Source organism: Amborella trichopoda, chromosome 13 (genome assembly GCF_054954075.1).
Source record: "Amborella trichopoda isolate Santa Cruz 75 chromosome 13, AtrichopodaSantaCruz75HAP2 v2.0, whole genome shotgun sequence".
Classification (NCBI taxonomy): Eukaryota; Viridiplantae; Streptophyta; class Magnoliopsida; order Amborellales; family Amborellaceae; genus Amborella; species Amborella trichopoda.
The window spans coordinates 42959891-42982668 of NC_142348.1; the positions used below are offsets into that span (position 1 = coordinate 42959891).

General features: G+C 35.2%; 1 protein-coding gene across 12 annotated transcripts; it reads right to left on the reverse strand.

Moving 5' to 3' along the window:
- Positions 1–628: 628 nt before the first annotated feature.
- Positions 629–22244, reverse strand: GRX4 (glutaredoxin 4). Of its 12 annotated transcripts, none has more exons than XR_016047069.1 (10): positions 22203–22244; positions 21627–21736; positions 17613–17750; positions 17379–17478; positions 14889–14955; positions 13384–13586; positions 6625–6724; positions 2830–4067; positions 968–1046; positions 629–890 (listed from the first exon to the last, which is right to left on the reverse strand). XR_016047069.1 is itself a non-coding variant. In XM_088855155.1 (7 exons), exons 2-7 carry the CDS (start codon positions 21696–21698, stop codon positions 825–827), a joined length of 510 nt encoding a protein of 169 aa, XP_088711281.1. In that variant the 5' UTR covers positions 21699–21736; positions 22203–22244; the 3' UTR covers positions 629–824. The 12 variants fall into 12 exon arrangements, 2 of the variants coding, with proteins under 2 accessions (XP_088711281.1, XP_088711280.1); XR_016047067.1 differs by lacking the exon at positions 2830–4067 and adding an exon at positions 14091–14757; XR_016047070.1 differs by lacking the exon at positions 2830–4067.
- Positions 22245–22778: the final 534 nt, after the last annotated feature.

A 22778-nucleotide genomic window follows, 5' to 3' on the forward strand; every position in this document is an offset into this window, starting at 1 on the left:
TAAATCTCGAAAAATCACTTAACTTTTTCATGATTTCATTTCTACAGCAAAACATGTCCTTTTTCTCCTTTTTTTTTTAATTTTCAAAGCCCATGGATTCCACTCGTTAGCTCCTCAACCCAATGAAAACATTTGCATGAAAATATTTTTATGTAACAATTACGTTACACGCATTAAATACACAATAAATACAAAAAACTAAATCAAATGCGAGAGAGAGAGTTCCGACAAATTTTTCAAAGAGAAATCATATCAAAATATTTAGAAAAAGAAACTATCTCAAATTTTTAGTTTTAGAAAGAGACAATTTATTAAAATTTTAGAAAAAAACTATATCAAATTTTAGAGAGAGAATACCTAAAATTTTTAGAGAGAGAAAACATCTCAAAATTTAAACCACTTTGCCATCCAGATTTCAATAAGCAGGCTACAAATATGAAGGCCTCAAGGCGACTGTGTCCATATTTGGGGGCTTTTCAAAATAATTGTGTATCTATACATATATAAAAGCTTCTGAATTAACATATCCTTTTTTGTGGATTGATTTTGGTAACAAGGAATGAAGGATATGAGATGGGGTAAAGTAGAGAGAACAGGGTCTCTCCAGGATGAATAACAGCAGCTACTATAGTCACGAATGTTTTTCATGATTTGCAAGCCCTTCAAATATGGGCACCTTATCCATTATAAACATGTTATGGAATTTCTCCTTCCTGGTAGAATGTGTGGAAAACCTTTTTATCTTTTGCACAACATAGCAATAAGAGAACATATTTGCAGGTAACCTGAGGTTTGGCTCTGTAGTGATTTGATGATTCTTAATCTCAATCCTCCTCTTGCTGGTTGTCTTCCACAGTAAGATCCTTGAGCTTTTCTTTCAGCTCCCCAGACTGCATGAGATGAAATAAAAGGAGTTATTGGGACAATTTCACTTCATACATAATCAACCAATAGAACATTAACTGACCTGATGCATGTTAACGATTATATCGGACCCTCCGACGAACTCTCCCTTGATGAAGATTTGTGGAAAGGTGGGCCAGTTGCTGACAAGAATTAAACAACAAAAAAAAAACATCAGGCTTAAGAAAAACTTGGCCCATGATGTTTGCTAATTCACCAAGTGGTGTTAATCCATGTCTTTAAAAAGGAAAAAAAGAAAAAAAAGAATCATAGATAGTGACTTCCTTTTCCTCTCTATATGATGAGTTAGGAGATCTCCTGTATTATAACATTGACTTCCTTTTCCTCTCTATATGACAGAAATTTTATATCCAGCTTCCCATTTGACCCGGACATTAAAATGTAACTGTTCACTTTATCTTTTATTGAGGATGCACATGCAGTCACTCTATTACATATCCTAAGCTCCATGACTATTTTATATGGAAAATTGTTTTATGCAGGCTGGACTGCATTTCTACAATATACGGTCCCAAGGTATAAAGCATCCATTTTAAAGATGGATGCAATTAGGTGGTCCATCTAAAAACAATTGAAACTAACAGTCCAAATGTTTTATTAATAGAATTATTATTCCTAATTTTCAAAATTATTTATTTTTTCATATTCATGATCTCTATGTTAGAGATTACATGTCCTTAAAAATTAAGTTAAAAAATCCATCTCAAAAATAGATTTTTAAGAGGTGACTCATTTCTACATGGAATCAGAGAAACTGTGTCCATTTTATATTAACATTCACAATACATACACTCATGGCACAAAGCTACAGGAAAAGTACACTCTGAATGCACACGACCATAGAAATCAATGGTCATAAGTGTATCACCTTGCAATCAACAGAAAAATATTGTGGGACGGAGGGGATAGGTATTGACATGCTCCTAGTAGGTCGTGCTCTTTCTCCAGCACTGCTCATCCATCAATTGGATGATGGGGACATTTTTTACCATTGATGTCTGTAGTTATATGGGTATCCCAAACTGATTTTACTGATGATATTCATTATATTTAGCATGGAGTACTAGTGCATATTGCGAGTACTGAGCAGACACCAAGTTTGCCCTTTCTAGACCATAGTTAGCAAATCGCCGTTTAAAACGTCTTGTTTAAAAAAAATTGGAGTTTTTTTGTGAAACATTTTAATCTACACCTTTTTCAAAATATTGCAAAAAACAAAAACGCGTTTTTCTCGCAAAGAAGTTAAAAACACGTTATATTGAAGCTTTTTAAAAAATCGGTTCAAAATTTTTTTGCCACTAATAACCTCTAAATTTTTATTTTTGGAAAGTTTAATAACATTTTGTTGTATCTGAAATTTCCATTTTTATCGCTTCTAAGAAACAATATTATTTTCCAAAAAATATATTCCCCTACAAAAGAATTTGTATCCCTAAATATGAGGTTTATCTCCGGTGAGGGTTTATTATATCGTTCCAGCTAGGGTTCATCCCCAAGTTTCAGATTAGAGGTAAGAGCTTTAATTTTATTTTTATCTTAAAACAAGCTCATTGCATATGGCTGTTGATTTTAGTGAGGTTGTAGAAAATCACTGCATGAAGTTCAAATTTCATAAGCTTTATTGGATTTATGATTTAGATTGTGTTGAACTTCGGTTTATTTTTTATTTTGTGAATTAAATTTTATTTCATTTGTGATTTATGTAGTAGTTTTATGAAAATCGTTGTTTATAGATAAACATTACACTCAAGGGTTTTTTCTCTTTTTTTTGAGGAATGGTTAACTTAGGGTTATTCTCTGTTGAAAGAGAAATTTGACAACATGACAAATTAAAAGCTAAATTTCAATCAAAATCTCCAAATTTAATAACAACTCAAAGAACATACAGATTAGCGCTTTTCAAACCTGATTCAACATAGAAAACAATTCATCAGCTACAAAGAATCATTTGCTTGCATGACCAAGAAAGCATTGAGCACCTCTTCCTCCACTGCATGGTGGCCTCTTCGAATGGTTGCTATTCGGATTTTGAGCCAACCATGCAACTTATCAGCGTGCGAAAGAAATTCGAATGTTTTAAGGCAATACAAACTAGAAAAATGAATAAATTTACACCAACAATGTTAACCACCTTGGTTTACATAAACATGAACTTGAAGATGATTGCATCTTATAGAAATGAAAGACGTGATTGTAATACAATTAATCTTGAACAAAGAACACTTCCATAGATGATCGTAATAATGCATGACTATATGACTTGAGGCTTACACATTTCCAAACTCCTAACTTTCTATTAATTTGATGACTATATTGTACTTTATGTTCAATTTTCAATCATTCTAGTGACTATATTATGTTTTAATCATTTTTCCGTTTTGTCTTAGTTTGTATTTAATTTTGAATGAGAAGATGAGAATCATGAGACATCTAAATTGATTGACTTAATTATATTAGTTACATAAAGTTTTCATCTAAATTGTGAATATATCAAATTAAGCTCAAAAATTTGGGGTGAAAAAAAACAGAAAAATTTAAAAATTTTAAATTTCTAAAAAATTCAAAGTCAACAATAAGTAAAACATGAAACTTGATTATATTAATATAATTAAGTCAATCAATTTAGATGTCTCATGACTCTCATCCTATCATCCAATATTAAATACAAAATAGAACAAAACAAAAATAATTAAGGCACAATATAGTCACTAGAATGATTCAAAATTAAATATAAGGTATGGTAAAATCATCAGAATTAATAAAGAAGTTAAGAGTTTGAGAAGATAAAAGCCGCAAGTTATGTAGCCATGCATCATCACGATCATCATCATCCGTGGAGGTGTCCTCAGTTGTTGTCTCTTTGAAAAACTCTTCTAACAATGAACCAAGTTGTTCAAGATTAATTACATTACAATCACGTTCTTCATTTTCACGAGATGCAATCATTATCTTCGAGTTCACTCTTATGTAAACCAAGTCGGTTAACATTGTTGGTGTCAATTTATTTTATTTTTTTATTTGTGTTGCCTCGAAAAGACTCAAATTTCTTTCGCATGCTGATGAGCTACATGGTTGGCTCAAAATCTGAATAGTAACCATTCGAACCAGTGAAATGCTTTCTCCACATATTTCCCACCAAACTCCTACATAATGAGAGATTTCTTAGCCACATATTTAAGATACAATTAAAAGTGAAAATTTATGTTCTTAAAATAATAAAAAAACTAATAATACAAGAAGATATTTACGACGATGAGTTGTTGACAATAATCCCATCAAATACATTTAGATCTTGCGTATGGTACTTCAACAACTATGAAAAGAATACATTTTTGTGCTTTTTCTAAATTATTGTATTTGAAATCAAGGCAATCCAGCCTTTACTTCAGGATTATTAAGTTTAACAACCCCACCATACATTAAAGATGGATTAAGAAATGCAATAGTAGCATGAATGGGGTGAATTATATTTTCTTTTCGCCACTTTTCAAAATTCTTCAACAATTCAAAATATTTAGATTCATTGCCACACTTCTTTTTTAGTGCTTGCCTTGGTTTTTGTATTGCTTCAAATAAGTATCCCATGGTTGACCCCTCACCATCAACCAAACGAAGCACCTTGTTAAGAGGCTCTAAGTGGTGATTGTATCAATCGTATCATTCTAAAATTTGGAGCTTTGAATTACTTTTGTAATTTTTTTACCAATTTTACTCTTGTATAATTCATAGCTCTCCACTCAAAAGATGTAACTATCAATCTCAAATCTTATTCTATTTGCAATATAGATTAAACCATCAAAAAGTTAGTGGCAAATCTAGTTTTACCATACCTTTTCAATTTCCTTCCATTTGTGTGCGTTCTCATTAAATCTAAGACAATGGTGCCGATACAAATAATTCACTATCAACCTAGCTTCCTTAATGACAGCTTTTACCCAAGCGACATACTTATCAATGTTTTCTAGAAGCAAAATTAGCCAATGGGTGGCACACTGCGTTTTATGAATATGAGGGAATTTTGATTCTATCAGATCACTAACAAGTACATAATTTGATCTATTGTCAATCACAAGTGGAAAAATATTTTGTGGCCCTAACTCCTCAATGACATTAAGAAACATCATTCCAAGAAATAATCCAGTTTTTCTATGCTCAGATACCTCACTTAAATGCATTTATAAAAATTGACCCCTTTGGACAAGAAGCAACAAATTGAGGAATGACTGATTTTTCATATCCAACCAGAGATCAAACATCAAAGTGTATCTTGATTGAACCCATGGCTCTTTTATTGAAGCTACATATGTATCAACTTTTGTCTTAAGTTTTTGTACCAATTTAGTGCGAAGAAATGAATAATTTAGTAATGTGTAACCAACATTAAAATTGATACATGCACTTATCATATTAACAAATGATTGCGCATTGATAACATTAAAAGCAAAATTATTCATGATAAATACATAGGCAACTTATTTGCCAACAAGGTCTATATCTTTCTTGTTCAACAATGATGGTAACGAACTTTGTTGCAAACGAGAATGGTTGTAGATGTACCAAGTGATGCATTAGAATTACCTATGCCTATCGAACTTTGATCAATATTTTGAGCACATGATGTAATTTGTTTCTTCTTCTTTGAGGACTTAGAAGATACCTCATGTGTTGCACATACAACCAAAGCTTATACATCATCATGTACTTTAGGGCGGACAAGATTTTATATCATTTCCCTGTTCTCTTGACAAATGATATTTGCAAATGATATTTGAATCTTGTTATTCCCGCATAAAAGCATTCACCACAATTTGCAATACAATTTATTTCCTCTTTCATCACAATAATTCCAAAAATGATCTTTTGACCTAACCATTGTTTCTTCTTTCTAGTATTTTAATAAAATAAGAAAATATTGATACACAAATTTTATAATAGAAATGACAATACAAAAGAAATAAAAATATGCCAAGAATTTTAAACTTCTCAAAATATGTTAGGAATTGTCAACTATCGTAGAATATTGGAACGCCTCAAAATCAGATGGATTCTCTCTCTCTCTCTATCAGATGGGTTCTCTACCTCAAAATCAGATGGGTTCTATGCCATGAGAGATGTTATTCTCGTTTGTGCAGAAAACAGAGTGGTTGTTTTGATAGATTGGAGGGTCATGATATGTAGTGGAGGAATCGGTGCTCAATGCTTTCTTGGTCATGCAAGCAAATGATTCTTTGTAGCTGTCTAGCTGATGTATTGTTTTCTGCTTTGAATCAGGTTTAGGGAAAAGCCTTAATCTATATGTTCTTTGAGCTGTTGTTAAATTTGGGGATTTTGATTGAAGTTTAACTTTCAATGATTTTATGCATGTTTATTATAATTTATTAGTTGAATTTGTCATGTTACCACAAGTAGGATTAGATGATAGAATTAAGAGACAATTTTGGAAGGACATAGATGAATAGTCCAAGACATACCAAATGGAAAGAGGACCTTTGTAGGTGGGAACTTAAATGGTCATGTAGGGAAGGATAGTAGAGGATATGAAGGGGTACATGGGGGATATGGGTTTGGGGTAAGAAATGAGATGGGTGAGACTAATCTAGATTTTGTTATGGCCTACGACCTAGCAACAACAAATACTTACTTTAAAAAGTGAAATAGACCTCGTCCTATAAAAGTAGAACACATAAAAGTTAGATATACCTCTTCCTAGTTAAGAAAGTAGATCGACCATCATGTAAGACTGCAAGGTTATCCCAAGAGAGAGTTTGACTACCCAACATAGGCTCGTGGTCATGGACGTCTGCATACAGACATGAAGGAGAAGGAGTGAACGTAATGGGCATCTAAGAACTAGGTGATGAAATTTAAAAATGAGAAAATAGACTTATTTAGGGATGAATTAGTTGAAGAAGGAAAATAAAACTTTGAACATGATGTCAATATAATATGGAATGAGATGGCTGAATATATCAAAAAAGTGACAATAAGTTTTAGGAGGATCTAGAAAGATAAGAAACTTGGTGGTGGAATGATGAGGTTCAGAATGCCATTAGCGAAAAACGACCATGTTATAAACTTGGTAGTGTAATAGAAATTATCAAAACTTAGACAAATATAAAAATGCTAAGAAAAATGTTAAACAAATAGTAAGTAAAGCTAAACTTAAGGCATATGATAATCTATACAATAAACTGGGAACAAGAGAAGGTAAAAAAGATATCTTCAAATTAGCAAAAATAAAAGAGAAAAAGTGTAGAGATTGAAACCATATTAAATGCATTAAGAATGAGGATCAAAGGGTCTAGGCGAAAGTTGATGAGATCAGCGAAAGATGGAGAGTCAATTTTTAAAATTATTAAATGACCAACAAAATGGGAACATAATGGTCGAAGGGACTGTTGGTACACGTGATGGCGGAGGTTATAGATACATTCGTAGGATTAAGATGTTGGAAGTGAAAGAAGTTTGAAAATGACGAAGATATGAAAGGCTTTAGGACCAGATGGTATGCCGATAGAGGTTTGGAAATGCATGGTGGAAATTGGCATTGACTGTCTGACAAAGTTATTCAACAAGGTGTTCAAAACAATGAAGAATGCCACATAAATGGAGGAAAAATATTGTGGTACCTATTTACAAGAATAAAGGAGACATACAAAAAATGGAGAGATCGAAGAAGATGTCGCATACAGAATTAGAGTTGGGTGGGCGAAGTAGAGATGTGCAACTGAAATTTTATGTGATCGCCGCACACCAATGAGGCTGAAGGGAAAATTCTATACGATAGCAGTGAGATCAGCTTTGCTCTATGTGGCGGAATGTTGGGCAGACAAACAAAATATACCCATAGAATAAGTGTAGTGGAGATGAGGATGTTGAGATGGATGAGTGGTAAGACAAGAAGGGATAGAATTCGCAATAAATCTATTCGTGAAAATTTAGATGTGGCACCAATATTCAAAAAAATAAGAGAGTAGAATTCGATGGGCTGCCCATGTCTGGCGCCGACCAAGTACAACACCTGTTACGAGATGCGAATTAGTTCGAGTGGAAGGACTGAAAAGAGCAAGGGGTAGGCCCAAGAGGACGTAGTTGGAAGTAATCCAAAAAGATATAAAGACCTATGGCCCCACTGAGTAGCCAATCCCAATTAATTGGAAAAAAGGTAAAATGATGATATGATGATGATGAGTTGAATTTGTCATGTTGCCAAATATCCCTTTCAACAAAGAAAAAGCCTATGTTAACCATTCTTAAAAAAAAAGAAAAAAAAAACAGAGAAAAACCTATTGAGCATAATGTTTATCTACAAAGAGTGATTTTCATAATAACTACTAAATAAATCACAAATAAATACAATTTACTTCAAATAATAAAAAATAAAAGACAGCTCAACACAATCTAAATCAAAAATACCATAAAGCTTATGAAATTCATAGTTTTAAAATGCGGCCGCATCGCCGCATCATGCGGTATGCGCTCACCTCCGCATCGCAACCTGGCACATATGCGCTTTTTACCTATGCGGCCGCATATGCACCGCATCAGGCTGCATCGTAGCCGCATCGCAGTGCATCACCTTCCACCAAAACTGTTTTAGATTTTACCCCTCGATGTGGGGCAAAATGGTCTTTTTGACCATCCAAAACTTAGGGAAACTGTTTGGGGGGTATTAAACCCCCTAAATGAAGATTTTCAGCCACTTACTTTTTTTGCATCAAATCGAGGGAAAAAAAATTTGGCGGAAATTTTTTTTTTCATTCAAATCTTCTATTTGGCAGTTGTTTGATACTTGGATGTTCATTTCATGCCTTTGATTGTTGATTTGGGGATGTTTGGGTGAATTTGTGATAAAAAATCGAGGGTTTCAAAGGCCATGAAGAAATCGAGCACTGCTTCACAGAGTTGGTAAATTTTTATTCCTTCTTGTACAATAATACTGTTATACTTATTTTTGGGGCAATGTCTTCTTCCCAATCTTCTAGTAATAAGGATCCGGCTTGAAAATATGCTAAACTAAAAAATCTGAAAGATAGAAATTGTGTGATATGCTTGCTCTGTAGAAATACTTATATGGGTGGTATTTTTCGACAAAAATAGCATATAGCTGGAATTTCTGGGAATGTAAGAGCGTGCCCACAAGCTACAGATGATATAACAAAGGAGATTAGAGAATATTTGGATAGATTGAAAAAAGATAAAGAGATGAAAAAAATGAAAAGAAAAGAACTACTTAAGGGAAGTCAAGGGCATTCATTAATTTTTTGGTTAATTGCCCAACAGGTACTTTATTTGTTAAGTCTGTTAATGCATCAGACAAGTCACATGATGCTACATACTTATGTAGCTTTATGGATGAGATTGTCGAGTTTGTTGGAGAGCAAAATGTGGTACAAATTGTCACTGACAATGGTACCAATTACGCTGCAGCCGGGCATTTATTGACTTTGAAAAGGACGCATATGTTTTGGACTCCTTGTGCAGCTCACTGTGTTAACCTTATGTTTAAGGAAATGGGTACAACATCTTTATTTAGTCGGGTGATTTCAAGAGTTATGTTTGTTGGTGAATTTATTTACAATCACACCATAGTCCTAAGCATGATGAGGTCTTTTACAAAGAAAAGAGAATTAGTGAGACCGGGTATCACTAGATTTGCCATGTCATTTCTCACTTTTCGAAGCCTAGCCAAGCAAAAAGTGCCTGAGGACCATGTTTGCTTCAGAGCAATGTAGTCAAATCAAATGGTCAAAGCATAAGGGTGGGAGAAAGGCTGAAAAAATTATTTTGAATAATTCTTTTTGGAGTCAAATAATTCTTGCATTGGAGATGGCTCGCCTTTTAGTGAGAGTACTTCAGATGATTGATGGTGATGCGAAGCTCACCATGGGCTACATACATGAGGCAATGACTAAGGCAAGAACTGAAATAAATGATGTTTTAAAGGATGATGAAACTATGTGCAAGGCTATACTTAAAATTATTGATAGGAGATAGGATACCCAGCTTTACAGGTACCTCCATTCAGCCGGTTACTTTCTAAACCCATCTCTTCACAACAAGCACCCATCCATTGAGGCAAATCGTGTAACAAATGATGGGTTCTTAGATGTGCTTGAGAGGTTGGTGCCTGACAAAGATATCCAGAATGAGATCTAGAGCCATGAATTGATTAAGTTCAAGTTAGCCTTGGTAAACTTTGGGAGAGATATTGCTACTTGAAATAGGGACACTACAGATCCAGGTAAAGGCCAAAAGTAACCTTACTTGTCTCTGACTTTATGTATAGTTCCATTGTTCATTTGTTTACCCTTAATTTTTATCTATAATCTAAATTATAAAATATTATACAGCTGCATGGTGGGCATTATATGGAAGCGAGACACCAAATCTACAACGTCTCGTTATTCGAGTGTTGAATATCACACTCATCTGGTTGTGAATACAATTGGAGTGCATTTGAGCATGTAAGTTCTTTACTCCTTATTCCTTAATCCTTATTTCTTGAATTTCAATTTTCTAATCTAAAATGTAATTTATTTAATTTCAATTTTCTACCATAGCTCCATACAAAAAAAAAGACATAGATGGGAGTAGAAAAAGTTGAATGATTTGGTTTATGTGTGGTATAATGAGCGGCTTAAGGAGCGGTACGAAAATCGCACGAAACTCAACCCTATTCAATTGTATGAAGCTAACGGTGATTCCACAAGTGAGTGGACCATGGATCCAAAACAAGAGCGCGTGTTTAAGGGTGAGGATCTTACATGGCTTGAAGTCGAGCTAGCAACAGGAGCTAATGAAGAAGATCGACTTAACACTAGAGCACAAAGGAATACAAGAGCTGCTAGGTCTAGCCGTACTCGTACATTAGCTTCAGAGGTCGAGGAGGAAGAAGCTGACTCAGAGGAGACCGAGGAAGAAGAATACATGGAGGCCGTTCAGGATGATATTGATGATGAACATGACGACTCTCAAGATGACTTCTCTGATTGATATTTGAAATTTTGACTCCAAATTTCAAAATTGACTCTCAAAATGGATGATTGTACTAAGTTATTAACTATTAACTCATCTTGCGCTTGACTTTTGGTTTGTAATATCACTATTTGGTGCTTATGGTTGTTTATGGTTGTGCTTATGGTTGTTGATGGTTGTGCTTTTGTGCTTATGGTTCTTGATTGTTGAATGTTTTATGAAGCTAGTTTCAAGTTTCTAGTTTCTATCAGGGAATAGTGGATAACTGGATACAGAATCTCCGACAGCTAATAATTTTGAAGTTAATCATGAAACTAGAATACTTACTATTACATATATCACCTCCATACTTTTTTCTATGCATTAACCTATTTTTTTAGATTTTTTAGAATTTTTTACATTTATTGACCACATCGTCGCGATGAACCCGCATCAGGGCCGCATCGAGCTGCATCGTCACATCGGCCCCCCCACCGCTTTTGGCCACATCCCGCAGTTTAAAACACAGATGAAATTCAAACTTCATGCAATGATTTTCTACAATAGCACTAAAATCTGCAACCATATGCAATGAGCCCATTTTAAGGTAAAAATAAAATAAAATAAAATAAAATAAAAGCTCTTACCTCTAATCTGCAACTTGAGGATAAACATTAACATGCACGATATAATAAACCCTAACAGGAGATAAACCCAATATTTAGGGATACAACTTGTTTTGTAACGGAATATATTTTTTTTGGAAAATGATATTGTTTTTTAGAAGAGATAAAAATGGAAATTTCAGAAAATAAGAAAACGTTATTGAACTTTCCAAAAAATCAAAATTTAGAGGGTATTAATGGAAAAGTTTTTTTAAACCGATTTTTTAAAAAGATTTCAATATAATGCGTTTTAGACTTCTTTGCGAAAAAAAATGCTTTTGTTTTAACGATCTTTCATTTTACTAAAAAACTCTGATTTTTGACAAAAAACGCGTTTTAAACGGCAATTTGCTAACCATGGGTATAACAGATATTCTACTACAATCTAGAGATGTGTGAAACACTCTCCACTCATCTCTCACCATAGTGAATCTGTCCTGGCCCAAGTTCTGTTAGAAATATGCTACATGATCGTCATTCTTTTATGTTCCGAGGCAAAAAATCTTCACTCATTTGTGTTTTTGTATCCACATTTTACAATTCCCAGCATTTGTACACTCATGGTAAACATGGTTTAATAAGGTAATTCCATTCTTGCGGTCATGCAGTCACCAAACTTCACCATTCAGAGGACATTTCTTTTGATATATGAAGAATAAAATTAGCATTCCCCATAAAATTATTTAATAGCATTGGAACTTAGGGGTGAATTCCCCCCATAAGATAAAATTTGAAATGAATACATACAAGGGAAAGTAGGCTTAGGTAGGCTGGCCATATGCAGTGTAGGCCTAACACAATACCGGTTAGGAGGGTGATTTGATTCAAATGGAAGGCTTTAAAAGAGCAAGGGGAAGGAAAGGACATGGATGAAAGTAGTGGGAAGAAATATAGTGACTTATGGTCTGATTGAGTGTATGGCCCTTGATAAAGCAGAATGGCGGACCAGGATGGGTGTGGCTGACCCCAAGTAGTAGGGATAAGGTTCGGATGATGATGATCAGGTCACATATTACTGATGGCACAATTTGATGTTGCAGCAGCGACGTAGCCATCACATTTGTGGTGTGCTTCTTGGCTTCCAACTTATTGGATAATCACTTCCAAACATTGGTGAAAACAAGAAACCATACATAATGACCTCGAGACTGTCATTATATGCCAACATAAACTCGATTAGTCTCAAAATTCTGTAACTTGCCTGAACATGCGGCTTCAAAGGTTTTTGAGTGAACTTATTTACTTATCTCAATGCAAGTGACGTATGCAATGTGCTTCAAGATGTAGCCTCTAAAAGCTTTTACTAAATCATTGTCCTATTTAGGTATACTCATTCTCTTAATTCCTAAAGGCTATATCAAAATCTTAATCCTTTCCAAGAGTGTCCTTTTCCTAGGAAAGAAACAAAAGAAAAATCTTAGTCCTAATCAGGAATGTCATTTCCCAGAAATATCTGATGTTTCCTAACATGTCAAAATGATTCCAAAGCCCCTTTGGAGAGGCAAGTGCACCCAGTCATTTATACCCAAGTAATTGAGACATGGAAAGTCTACGTATTTTCATCCATTTATCAAAGAGAAATCTCTGTTGATGGGTCTATTTCAAAGCTCAAATACCCAAGATGGTGTGCCACATGCCATACAGCTGTATAAATCACTCCAAAGAAATCACGTCTACTATAAAGTGGGTTCTAGATGCCCCAAAAACAACTATCATGCTGAACATGGCTGCAATATTAAAAATAAATAAATAAATAAATTATAGATGATGTTTTGAATGAAAATTCTTAACAAGTCCCTAGGATCACTTGGCAAACAACAAAAGAGCAAGTCCTTACAGATTCTCAAAAGCCAAACTATAGGGCTGCAGTCAGTTCATCAGAGAAAAATGCTCGGAGTCCTCAACCCCATGCTAATGGCATCGAAATTTTTCTCGCCTATTCGAACAACCAAGGCAGGCATCTCAAGGAAAGGGAACTAGTAGTCAAAAAATTAGGAAGCTTATAGCCAGATTGAGTCACCACCTGACTCGCAGACAAGCCTGAGTGACAATACCATTAGTAACAGACAACAAAACAAAGACACTTGCAAGTATGAATTTGAAATCAAAGATTGATAAAAGACTAATTAGTATTTATTACTCAACTATAAAACATCTAATAGTTTTTTCCTTGCTTCAATTTTTAACAAGAGAAATATAAGTCAAATCCCAAGCCCATATATACGTGAGTCCCAGTTGACCAGTTAAGACCAACAGATTTCAAAGGGATCCCAAGCAATAGCCAAGGGTTCAATACTCAAAATATATAAAAGACCAACAGCTGGGGCCACAGAGTAGTGTCAGGAAAGAGAGAGATTTCCTTTTAAAATGAGAGAAGGGGATAATGGGTGTGAAGGTAGTAAGTAACCTAAGACATCCATGCTGACAAGAAGATCACCATATAAAACAATCACTCCTTCAACCAATACAGACTTCAGTAGAATTCACTTCAATACACAAATTATCGCAAAGGAAATCATTCTTCAATGGGGGAAAAACCCATACCTTCATAATTGTATCTAGAAGGTCCAATCTACTTGGGTGTTTTATTTGTTCTGAAACTCCAACCAACTATAATCTAGTTAGTCATTTCCACAAAGTCAATTTTCTCTTTGTTTGAGCTTGGCTATGGGATAGTGTCCCTCCCCATTTTCGATAAAGCAAACCAGGTGCCACAACATGAGGGGTGTATCCACTCCCCAACAGACAGGAAAGGTGAGAAAAGGTGCGAATGAGTATCTTCTCCTCCTATATTTTGGACTTGACATGAGATGGCAGGTACACCTATGGAAGCATGATGCACTTTACTCTGGGGAAATCACCTGTGATGTGGACACCTAAGGCCTAACCATTGAAAGGGATACCTTGGTTTGGCCATTCTTTTCATGTAAGGCAATGCAAATGGTAGGAGCAGCATTAACTTTGAAAATTCAAAACCATTTCCAAGCACTTGCGTTACAAAACAAAAAGGTTTTTATCATATTAGATGATATATAATTTCCACCAGGTGCTTAAAACCACTGACAGTAGGGTACTGTTTCACAACCTTTTACTGAGTATGACCAATTGAATTCAGAATTGCACTGCAAGATCATGTCGTCTGCAACAAGCTTAATATAATAGCTTTTCTCAATATTTCATGTTCAAGACCACATAGATGGGTGTGTGTCTTCTGAAATTTCCAAAAAACAAACTTAAGAGGAAAAGGATGAAAAGATAAATCAAGAGCAAAGAAAGGATTGGCAGTTTCTCAGAAATCATGACTATATTGCAAGCATGAAATGAAACTTGAATCTGAGTCACCTGAAAGCTTTGACTCCGTTTTTCAGCTCTGTATTTTCCAGAATGTTTCTAGCACTAAAAGGAATACCTGTACCATACCATGGACAAAAGAAATTGTTAGCTAGGATGCCATTCATTCCTTATACAGAAATTATTTCAATGAAACTAACAATCAATAGACAGAAGCTTTACAAAATGGCACTACAAAATCAATGAATCACATTTTATTCTGTGATGAATCTGAGAGGCATTCAACCAAATATAAATGGATTTGAAAACTCATTTAAAAATAAAAGGGAGACAACATTCAACTGTGCATAGAGAAAAGAATAGGTACTGAATGTGGTTTTCTCATGTGAAAGAGAAAATATTGCACTTGTTGTGCTAATATATTTTATTATACAGCATTTTGTTTGCATATGAGTTTCCGAAACCCGATAGTGAGTTACTTGAGTGCAGGGGCAGTTAATTGATTTGACAACTTATACATCTAGGAGTAGACGATGCTACTGCAGGTGGATCTTCTCTAACTAATCAAAGTATGAAGGACAATCAAGTCTCCACAGTTACCTTCTTACTTGCCTCCAAACAATGCCTCCCATTGCAGTGGGTTCCGGATTTCTCTTGGATGCCCCATCAAAGTTCAACTATATAATCTCCGGGTTGAGAGGGGATCAGAACATTACCAATTTCAGGACATGGGGCGTAATGTGTATAATAAGGTTCCAAAATACACTGGGTGGCCCCGTGGTGTCTAAAGCACCAAGCATCTTACTGGCCCTGAGGTGTTAGATATACATATGCATATATGTGTTGCTCAAATGCACATATATGCCCAAAATGCCCCCATAAAATGGGCCTACAAAGAGTCCTTTTCCATCATTTTTATATGGCAGCTTGACGCCCACCTACCATGCATTGGCAGGCACCTGGGAACTTACCTGCCCAGTAACTTCCGTACAGAAAGGGCCCCCCAGACGTAGGGCCTAGGTAAGGCAGCCTATCCTTGGTACACAACCTATCACCAACAAACTTACAAAATCCATCCACCCACCCACCCACTTAATGGAGCTACCCTGAATTTTTCTCCTTGAGAATATCGACCTATAACTTTACCTAGGAAGTATGGCTATTCTTCTCCTTCTCACATGCTAGACTACAAATTCACTTCTGACTTCAGGGGCACATATAAGCACCCCCTATAAACCTCCTCCACGAAGCAAGTGTTACCCATTCTAGCTCAAACAACCTCTATTTGCACACTGCTATACGGCAACATATGCATGATGAGTATATGCCCCTACTAGTGCATATGCCTATTCCCCAAAGCTTTATAGATGATGACAAATGTATATGCCTATTCCAAAAGGAATTAAGATTGGGATGGACATCTAATTCCAAAACTAGAAAGCTTTGGGGATGGCACTTCATTATAAATAGACGGGAAACGAGAGAGGGAGTACATTCTCAAGCAAGCCAGCCTCCCAAACCCCTCTCTCTTTTGAACCACTCCATACACTCCTTCCTCTTTCTCTCTCTAAAAGAGAGGCCAGAAAAGCTTTTTCTTTCCCATCCTAAGAGAGGCCAGCAAACTCTTTTTCTCTCTCATCCTTTCTCTTGAAAAGAAAAACCCTAGAAACCCAAGTCTTGGCCTAGTTGCAAGGATCTCACAAGTCAACTCCATCAAGGCTTGAGGATTTGTGTTTTGTATACGAGTTTCTAGTCCTTGTAATCAGGAGACTGGCTTGAGGTTGCAAGCGTCACTCACTAAAAGATTGAAAAGAAGTACATCCACAAGTGACAGAAAATGAATCCCCAGAGAAATGTGAATTTGTAAAAAGCATGTAATCTCTATCCGATCTGTGAATATTTTTATAATTAATTTTATATTTCTGTTGGTCTAATAAGGATAAGGACCTTAAACATTCCCTTAACCCATCCCAAGCCTAGGTAAAAGAGGTGGGTTGCGTTAGGTAGGCAACCAGCATAAAACTTTGCCACATTTATCATGAATCCTAAACCTATGTTATATGCTCATGCTAGGGCATTCCCATTAAGCGACGTGCTACACGACTCTAATGCAGTGAGAAACAAACAAGGGTTAACTAGAGCATTTCCCCCGAAGCGACATGTTGTACCAGTAGAGAAGAAAGGAGGAACAAGATTCATGTAGCCAATCCCAAATCATTGGGATAAGGCTTGGATGATGATGATGAATTTTGTATTTCCATTGTGTTGTAACTAGCCTAGAGAGCCAAAACCATGTACTAAGATAATCATCTTTTCAAAGAAGAATGAAGGGGCAGATTTGGCTCTCCGAGAAAAATCAAGGGGAGGAGATAAATGTTTATTATCCATGACCATCAATCAGGCTATCAAATACAGGTCCCTACAGTATGAAGCACTAAGAATGACTACAAAATCAAACATGCCAGAATGTAATATCCAGAAAATATAGCAAGAACTGCATTTAAGAATTTATTAGGATGAAAAGAAAGCATACACACTTACCATATTCTTGCAGAACTCTCACAGCTAGTGCACTAAATCCACAGCGTGGAGCTTCAGGAACTCCTTTCATGTATATCATTATATGGTTTCCTTTAACATCCTATACCAATTAGACAAAGAAATATCCATAAATCAAAAAAATGGCACATGCCTTGTGAAATGCTCAAAAGGATTCCATCAATTAGGAAGCAACAAAAAAAAAAAAAAGAGTTAGATAAATAATTTTGTACATACGTTCTCCACAACCTCTTGAACAGAAGAGCCTGAATTTGCAAGCTTGTTCGCAGGTCGGAAATCCTCATGACTGTCGGGATCACCAGTAATCGTTGTGGACCATTGCCGACCATATTTGTATGCTGAATTTATGGTTCCCTGCTTGTGTATTCATATAAGTCCAAAAAAGGAGTTGAAAGTTCACTAATTTGATTTCAACAGCTAGATATGTGTGCCTAATGAAATAGTGCAGGCTACCCACTACCCATCATATTCTACATGAGCTGGAAAATACACATCACACTCAACAACTAAACAAAAGGAAGTGCCGAAGAGAGGCTTCAGAATAAGATGGTCAATGCAATTGAATTCCATTAAAAGAACTTATGAAAAAGGAAATTATGAGTTCCGATAAGAAATAGTATGGAGAATTTCCGACATTCAAAGGAAGAGATAACAAGCACGTCATTGTCCTCAATTTTTAGAGACCAATTCCACTTTACGGTTACATTCATAACTGATATACTTCTCTTGGAAGACTTTCATCCGAGATGTTTCTGTCAAAGAGATTCAGTCCGAAATACAGTAGATGATGTTTTGATGAATATCTCTTTCCTCATGATATCATATGATGGCTTAAAGAAGGGACATAAGTTAGAATTTCTGCATATGAAGTATTAATGATATAAAATGGTGATCGAACATAATTCTTTCAAGATAGTCCTTTCAAGATTCTTTTGCAATGATGAGGCTGAGACAGATATAATGAGTGGCTTAGGGAGAGGGTCTTGAAGCGCATGAACATAAATCCAATTGTGTTGGATGAACCCAAGGGTATAGGTGACTGAACTGTAGATCCACGACTAGTGCAGGCATTCGAATCTGAGGACCTTACTTGGATGTTGAGCAAGTTACAGGGACTGGAGAAGAAGTAAGGCGTAGCACTAGATCACAAAGGAAGAGAGTTGGGTCCGCATCGTCATCAGTTCCAAAGATACAGGAGGATGAAGTGTATGTGGAGAAGGGTTATGACACTGATGATGATGACCGTTCAACCTCGAGTTCAAATGAAAAAGATAGATGAGATGGATCATCATATGACTTATCTGATTAAGAGTTGGCACATTGAGCTTGAGTGTTTTTATTAGCTTTTATATTTCATCTATTATGAACTTTAGGTCTTTGGACTTTCAAAAGGTTGTGGTTGTGAGGCTGGGGTCATGAACTTGTGATTGTGAAGTACTTTGTGGTCTTTAAATGTCATGATAAATTATTGATAATCGTTGCTATTGGAATGGAAGGGATTACAATATATTATATGTAAGACAACAAACTATGTTACACTTTATCAAACTATCAAGCTATCAGGAGACTCAAACAACTAATATGTTCGAGAAACGTACTAAATTATTATCACATAAATCACACATTTCTGTTTTCTAATGCATTCTTATATTTTTATGATTTTCTACTTTTTAAAATTATCGTCCGCATCACATGCGATGCCCGCCTGCCTCAAGACTGCATCAAACCACATCCTGCATCGAAACCCCAACCACATCCAATCCATATCTCGCATTTGATCATATTTTGATCCCAATAAACCAATACAAACTACTACAAACCCTGGTACCATAAGGAATCTGTGGTTGTCAACTTTCCATGGCTTATGGCTATAGTCACACTTCAAGTGGTGCCTACAGTAATCAAAGAGGCATACACGACTCTAATAAGAAATTAGACTTGATCATGATAGGTTTGCATCTCATGCATATATGCTGATAAGACCACGGCATGTGGCAGTTTGCCCCTTGAACCAATTCTCACAAATGCCCTAAATGAATTTGAGCCAGATGCCCTTCATAGCAATAAACAAAATATCAGTTACCGGCGGCAGATGTCATTTATTTCATAGTCACTAGATTAAGAAATGAATGTGGGAAGTGAAGCAGGAGTCGGAAGTGAGAAACACAGCCCAAGAGAAGTAGGGCAATAGGAAACAAAGACACGTGAACAAAGTGTTCAAAAAATCTGTTAGAAAATCAGGGCGATATGTCTGGAAGAGTTCCAAATTATATGGGAAATTGACAAACACACAAGGAAACTTTTGGGATGCGAACAGAAGGTATTCGAAAATATATATTAATGAGGAAACATTTGGTTGGGAAGCATCCCAAAATGTAGGAGAAGCTATGGGGCAACCATGAGGAAGAGGACAAAAGGGTCTTGCATGCAAAGATTGCTTATATTCTATTCCTCAATTAGTGTTATTAGATAAGGGGAACTAGAGGGAAGAGGATGGGATACTTTCTTCTCGATTAAATGCAGCTCTTGTTTATTTTTATTTTTATTTTTATTGTTTTTTGTGTGGTTTCTTTTGTTTTTTTTTTTTTGGGGTGTTTGGCAGTAGGAATCAAACTTGGGATTCAGTGGTACAATCAAGTACAATCAATAACGACTGCTAATCAAATGATCAACACCAAAGGATTCCCACAAATATATGGGCAAACTCAGATGGGAGTAGACACAGGAAAACCACAACAGCTATATAATTATAACATGTCAATGATGCCCTCTTTTTTGACATGTATGAAATCCCTTTTCAAGATGCATCACGATACTTTGAATTATAAGGAAAATAGTAAAAACAATTGAAAAGCTCTCTTGATGTATACAATTTAGTGTGAAACAAATCTTCGCTGAAATAATGCAGTTTTTTTTTTTTCCAATTTATTCATCTTTTTTTCTTTTAATGGTAAAGGACAGTTTAAAAAATCATCAATGCAATAAGGAATCAGCCAATCCCGATCAGATTGGGTCATGGACCACGCAAATTCCTTTACCAAACAAAAACTTAGTCCAATTATTACAAGCTCAGCCCATTCTATCAAAAGAACTGGGAATTGCTTGGTTCTTAGATAATTGGGTGATCTTCCAAAGTTTTACTATAGCCACTTCTTCTCCTTTTCTTGCAAATCCGCAATTTTCGATCACTCTTCCTCATTTGTCACCTATTTTATCATGAATTTCTCTCTATCTGTTTGTTTTGAGTCTGTGAAAAGTTATGCAACTTTTATGAAGCAAATCTGGCGAAGATTAAAAATAAATCCTTTTTTATTTCATATTTTTTGGCCCAATCTGCCATTTCAGATCTTTCTCCCTCATTTTTCTCCAAAATTTGTCTTTGATTTCAAATCTGAGTAAAGTTTTGGGGAGATTTGAAAAACATATTCAAGTCCACCATTTTTGGGAGGATTTTTTGCAGGGCAGTTGAAAACCGCAGGGCAAATCTTTTGGGAAGAAAAAAATCTAATTTGATTCTTTTGAATTGGATTAAATTATTTAAATAAAACAAATATGTTGGACCCTATAAAAACTTTTTACTGATCTAATCTGTTTGAATCAGATTAAATCTCTTGGAATCTGTTATTTTTTCTCCAAAATAGATTAAATTATGTTTTTTTTACATATAGAAAACTGCTTAAATCGATTTAAACCTGTTTTATTTAATAGATTCAGATATCTTTACTTCAAACAGATTTAAATCCATTTGATTCTTTTCAAAATCTTTGAAAAACATAAATAAATCAATTTATACAGATTTGTATCTGATAGTTAACTGAAAAGATGAAATAATTGCTTTGTTTCAGTTTAAATCTTTTTTTTTTTTTAACCCAGATTGCCTTGAATCAGGCGATCCAGATCGGAATCGCTGATCCACTCAGTCAAGCAGGACCGAGCCGGATTGTGATTCCAGTTTTTTCAACATTAGTACAAGACATCTAAAGGGGATCCAAATGCGCTAATGCAATAGTTAACAGCTATCTATATGTGAGAACAAGGTCTGCAAATACAACTCCAACCCAAACAATCTACAAACGCTTGTGGAAAGCATTACTAGCACTAGATGTTTCAGCTAGTTTCCATGTATAACAAATAAGTAACCAAACATTTATTTTTTAAAAAAAATGAAAACGAATGAATACCCCCCAATGTGCAAAAAATTCGAACAGAGCATAATCTTTTATATCATACCATTTTCACAAAAGGAGTTGGCCGCAACTGTTCAATGCCCTTCAAGACCATATTCGATAATGATCTAGCCATGGTAATATGGATGAGTACTTTTCTTACAGATGGTTCACCTGCATTTTACAACAGTTTCAGTTTTAGGGAGAGAAGTTTCTCCGAATTTTGATCGAAAATGAAACTGAGCCATCCATTCAGAATAGTATGAAAAAAAATAGTATTCTCAGTGTTTAAGTGCACATCTATGTAACCATTCATGAAGCCTAGAATTCAACAGTAAGCCTAGGAAGCCCAAAAATGTATGGGATAGCACAACGTCAACCATCTCAAAAACGCCACACCTTGCAGAGCAATTTAAGGTTCATATGTCTAGGCATGAGAAAATTAGGGTTCCTATGTCTAGGAATGAGCAAATTAGGGTTCATATGTCTACGCATGAGCTTCTTTAATGGGGAAAATTTAAGGAAAAGCAATAACCAAAGGAAAAACAATTGCTGAAATACAAATGAAGCAACTAAAGATGAAAGCAGATCAAATCTATCTAATGGTAGGCATTGATAGAGGATCAATGAAGAAACTCACCGGACGAGGGGCTTTACTGAGAAGGAGGGCCTTCTTTGGTTCTTCTTTAAGAGGGATATGAGCAATGTTTTATAGAAGGGTGTGGTTTGTATAAGGTTGCAACCTCAAACAATCCAATTAAGGCGCACCTCCAAATTGTATCTAATTTTGGTGAAAAAAATTATTGAGATTATTTTAAAATCTATTTTTATACCTAATTATAAAATTTTAAAACTTCAAAAATGGTTAAAATCAAGTAGATCCATAAACATATGAAAATTTTGAAAACGGATGGTCTAGATAATATATGGCAAGATGCATTATTTTTTAGATTCAAAATCCTTTTTTTTTTTTCCATATTCTTACATATCAATATCGGGATGACCAATTAAAGGTTTTTTCAATATTAAAATAGCCTTTCTCGATGAATTTTTGAGGTGCATCTGTAATTCCACATTTTAAGATTGTAACCTTATATAAACTTTTTCTTTTATTTATAGAATGCTCGTGGGCGTGGCAAAGCGTTGTACTTGGCAAAGTAAGCTACGATGTTAAAACGCATTTTTAAAAAAAGGGATGGGCCGGTTGATCCGGGCC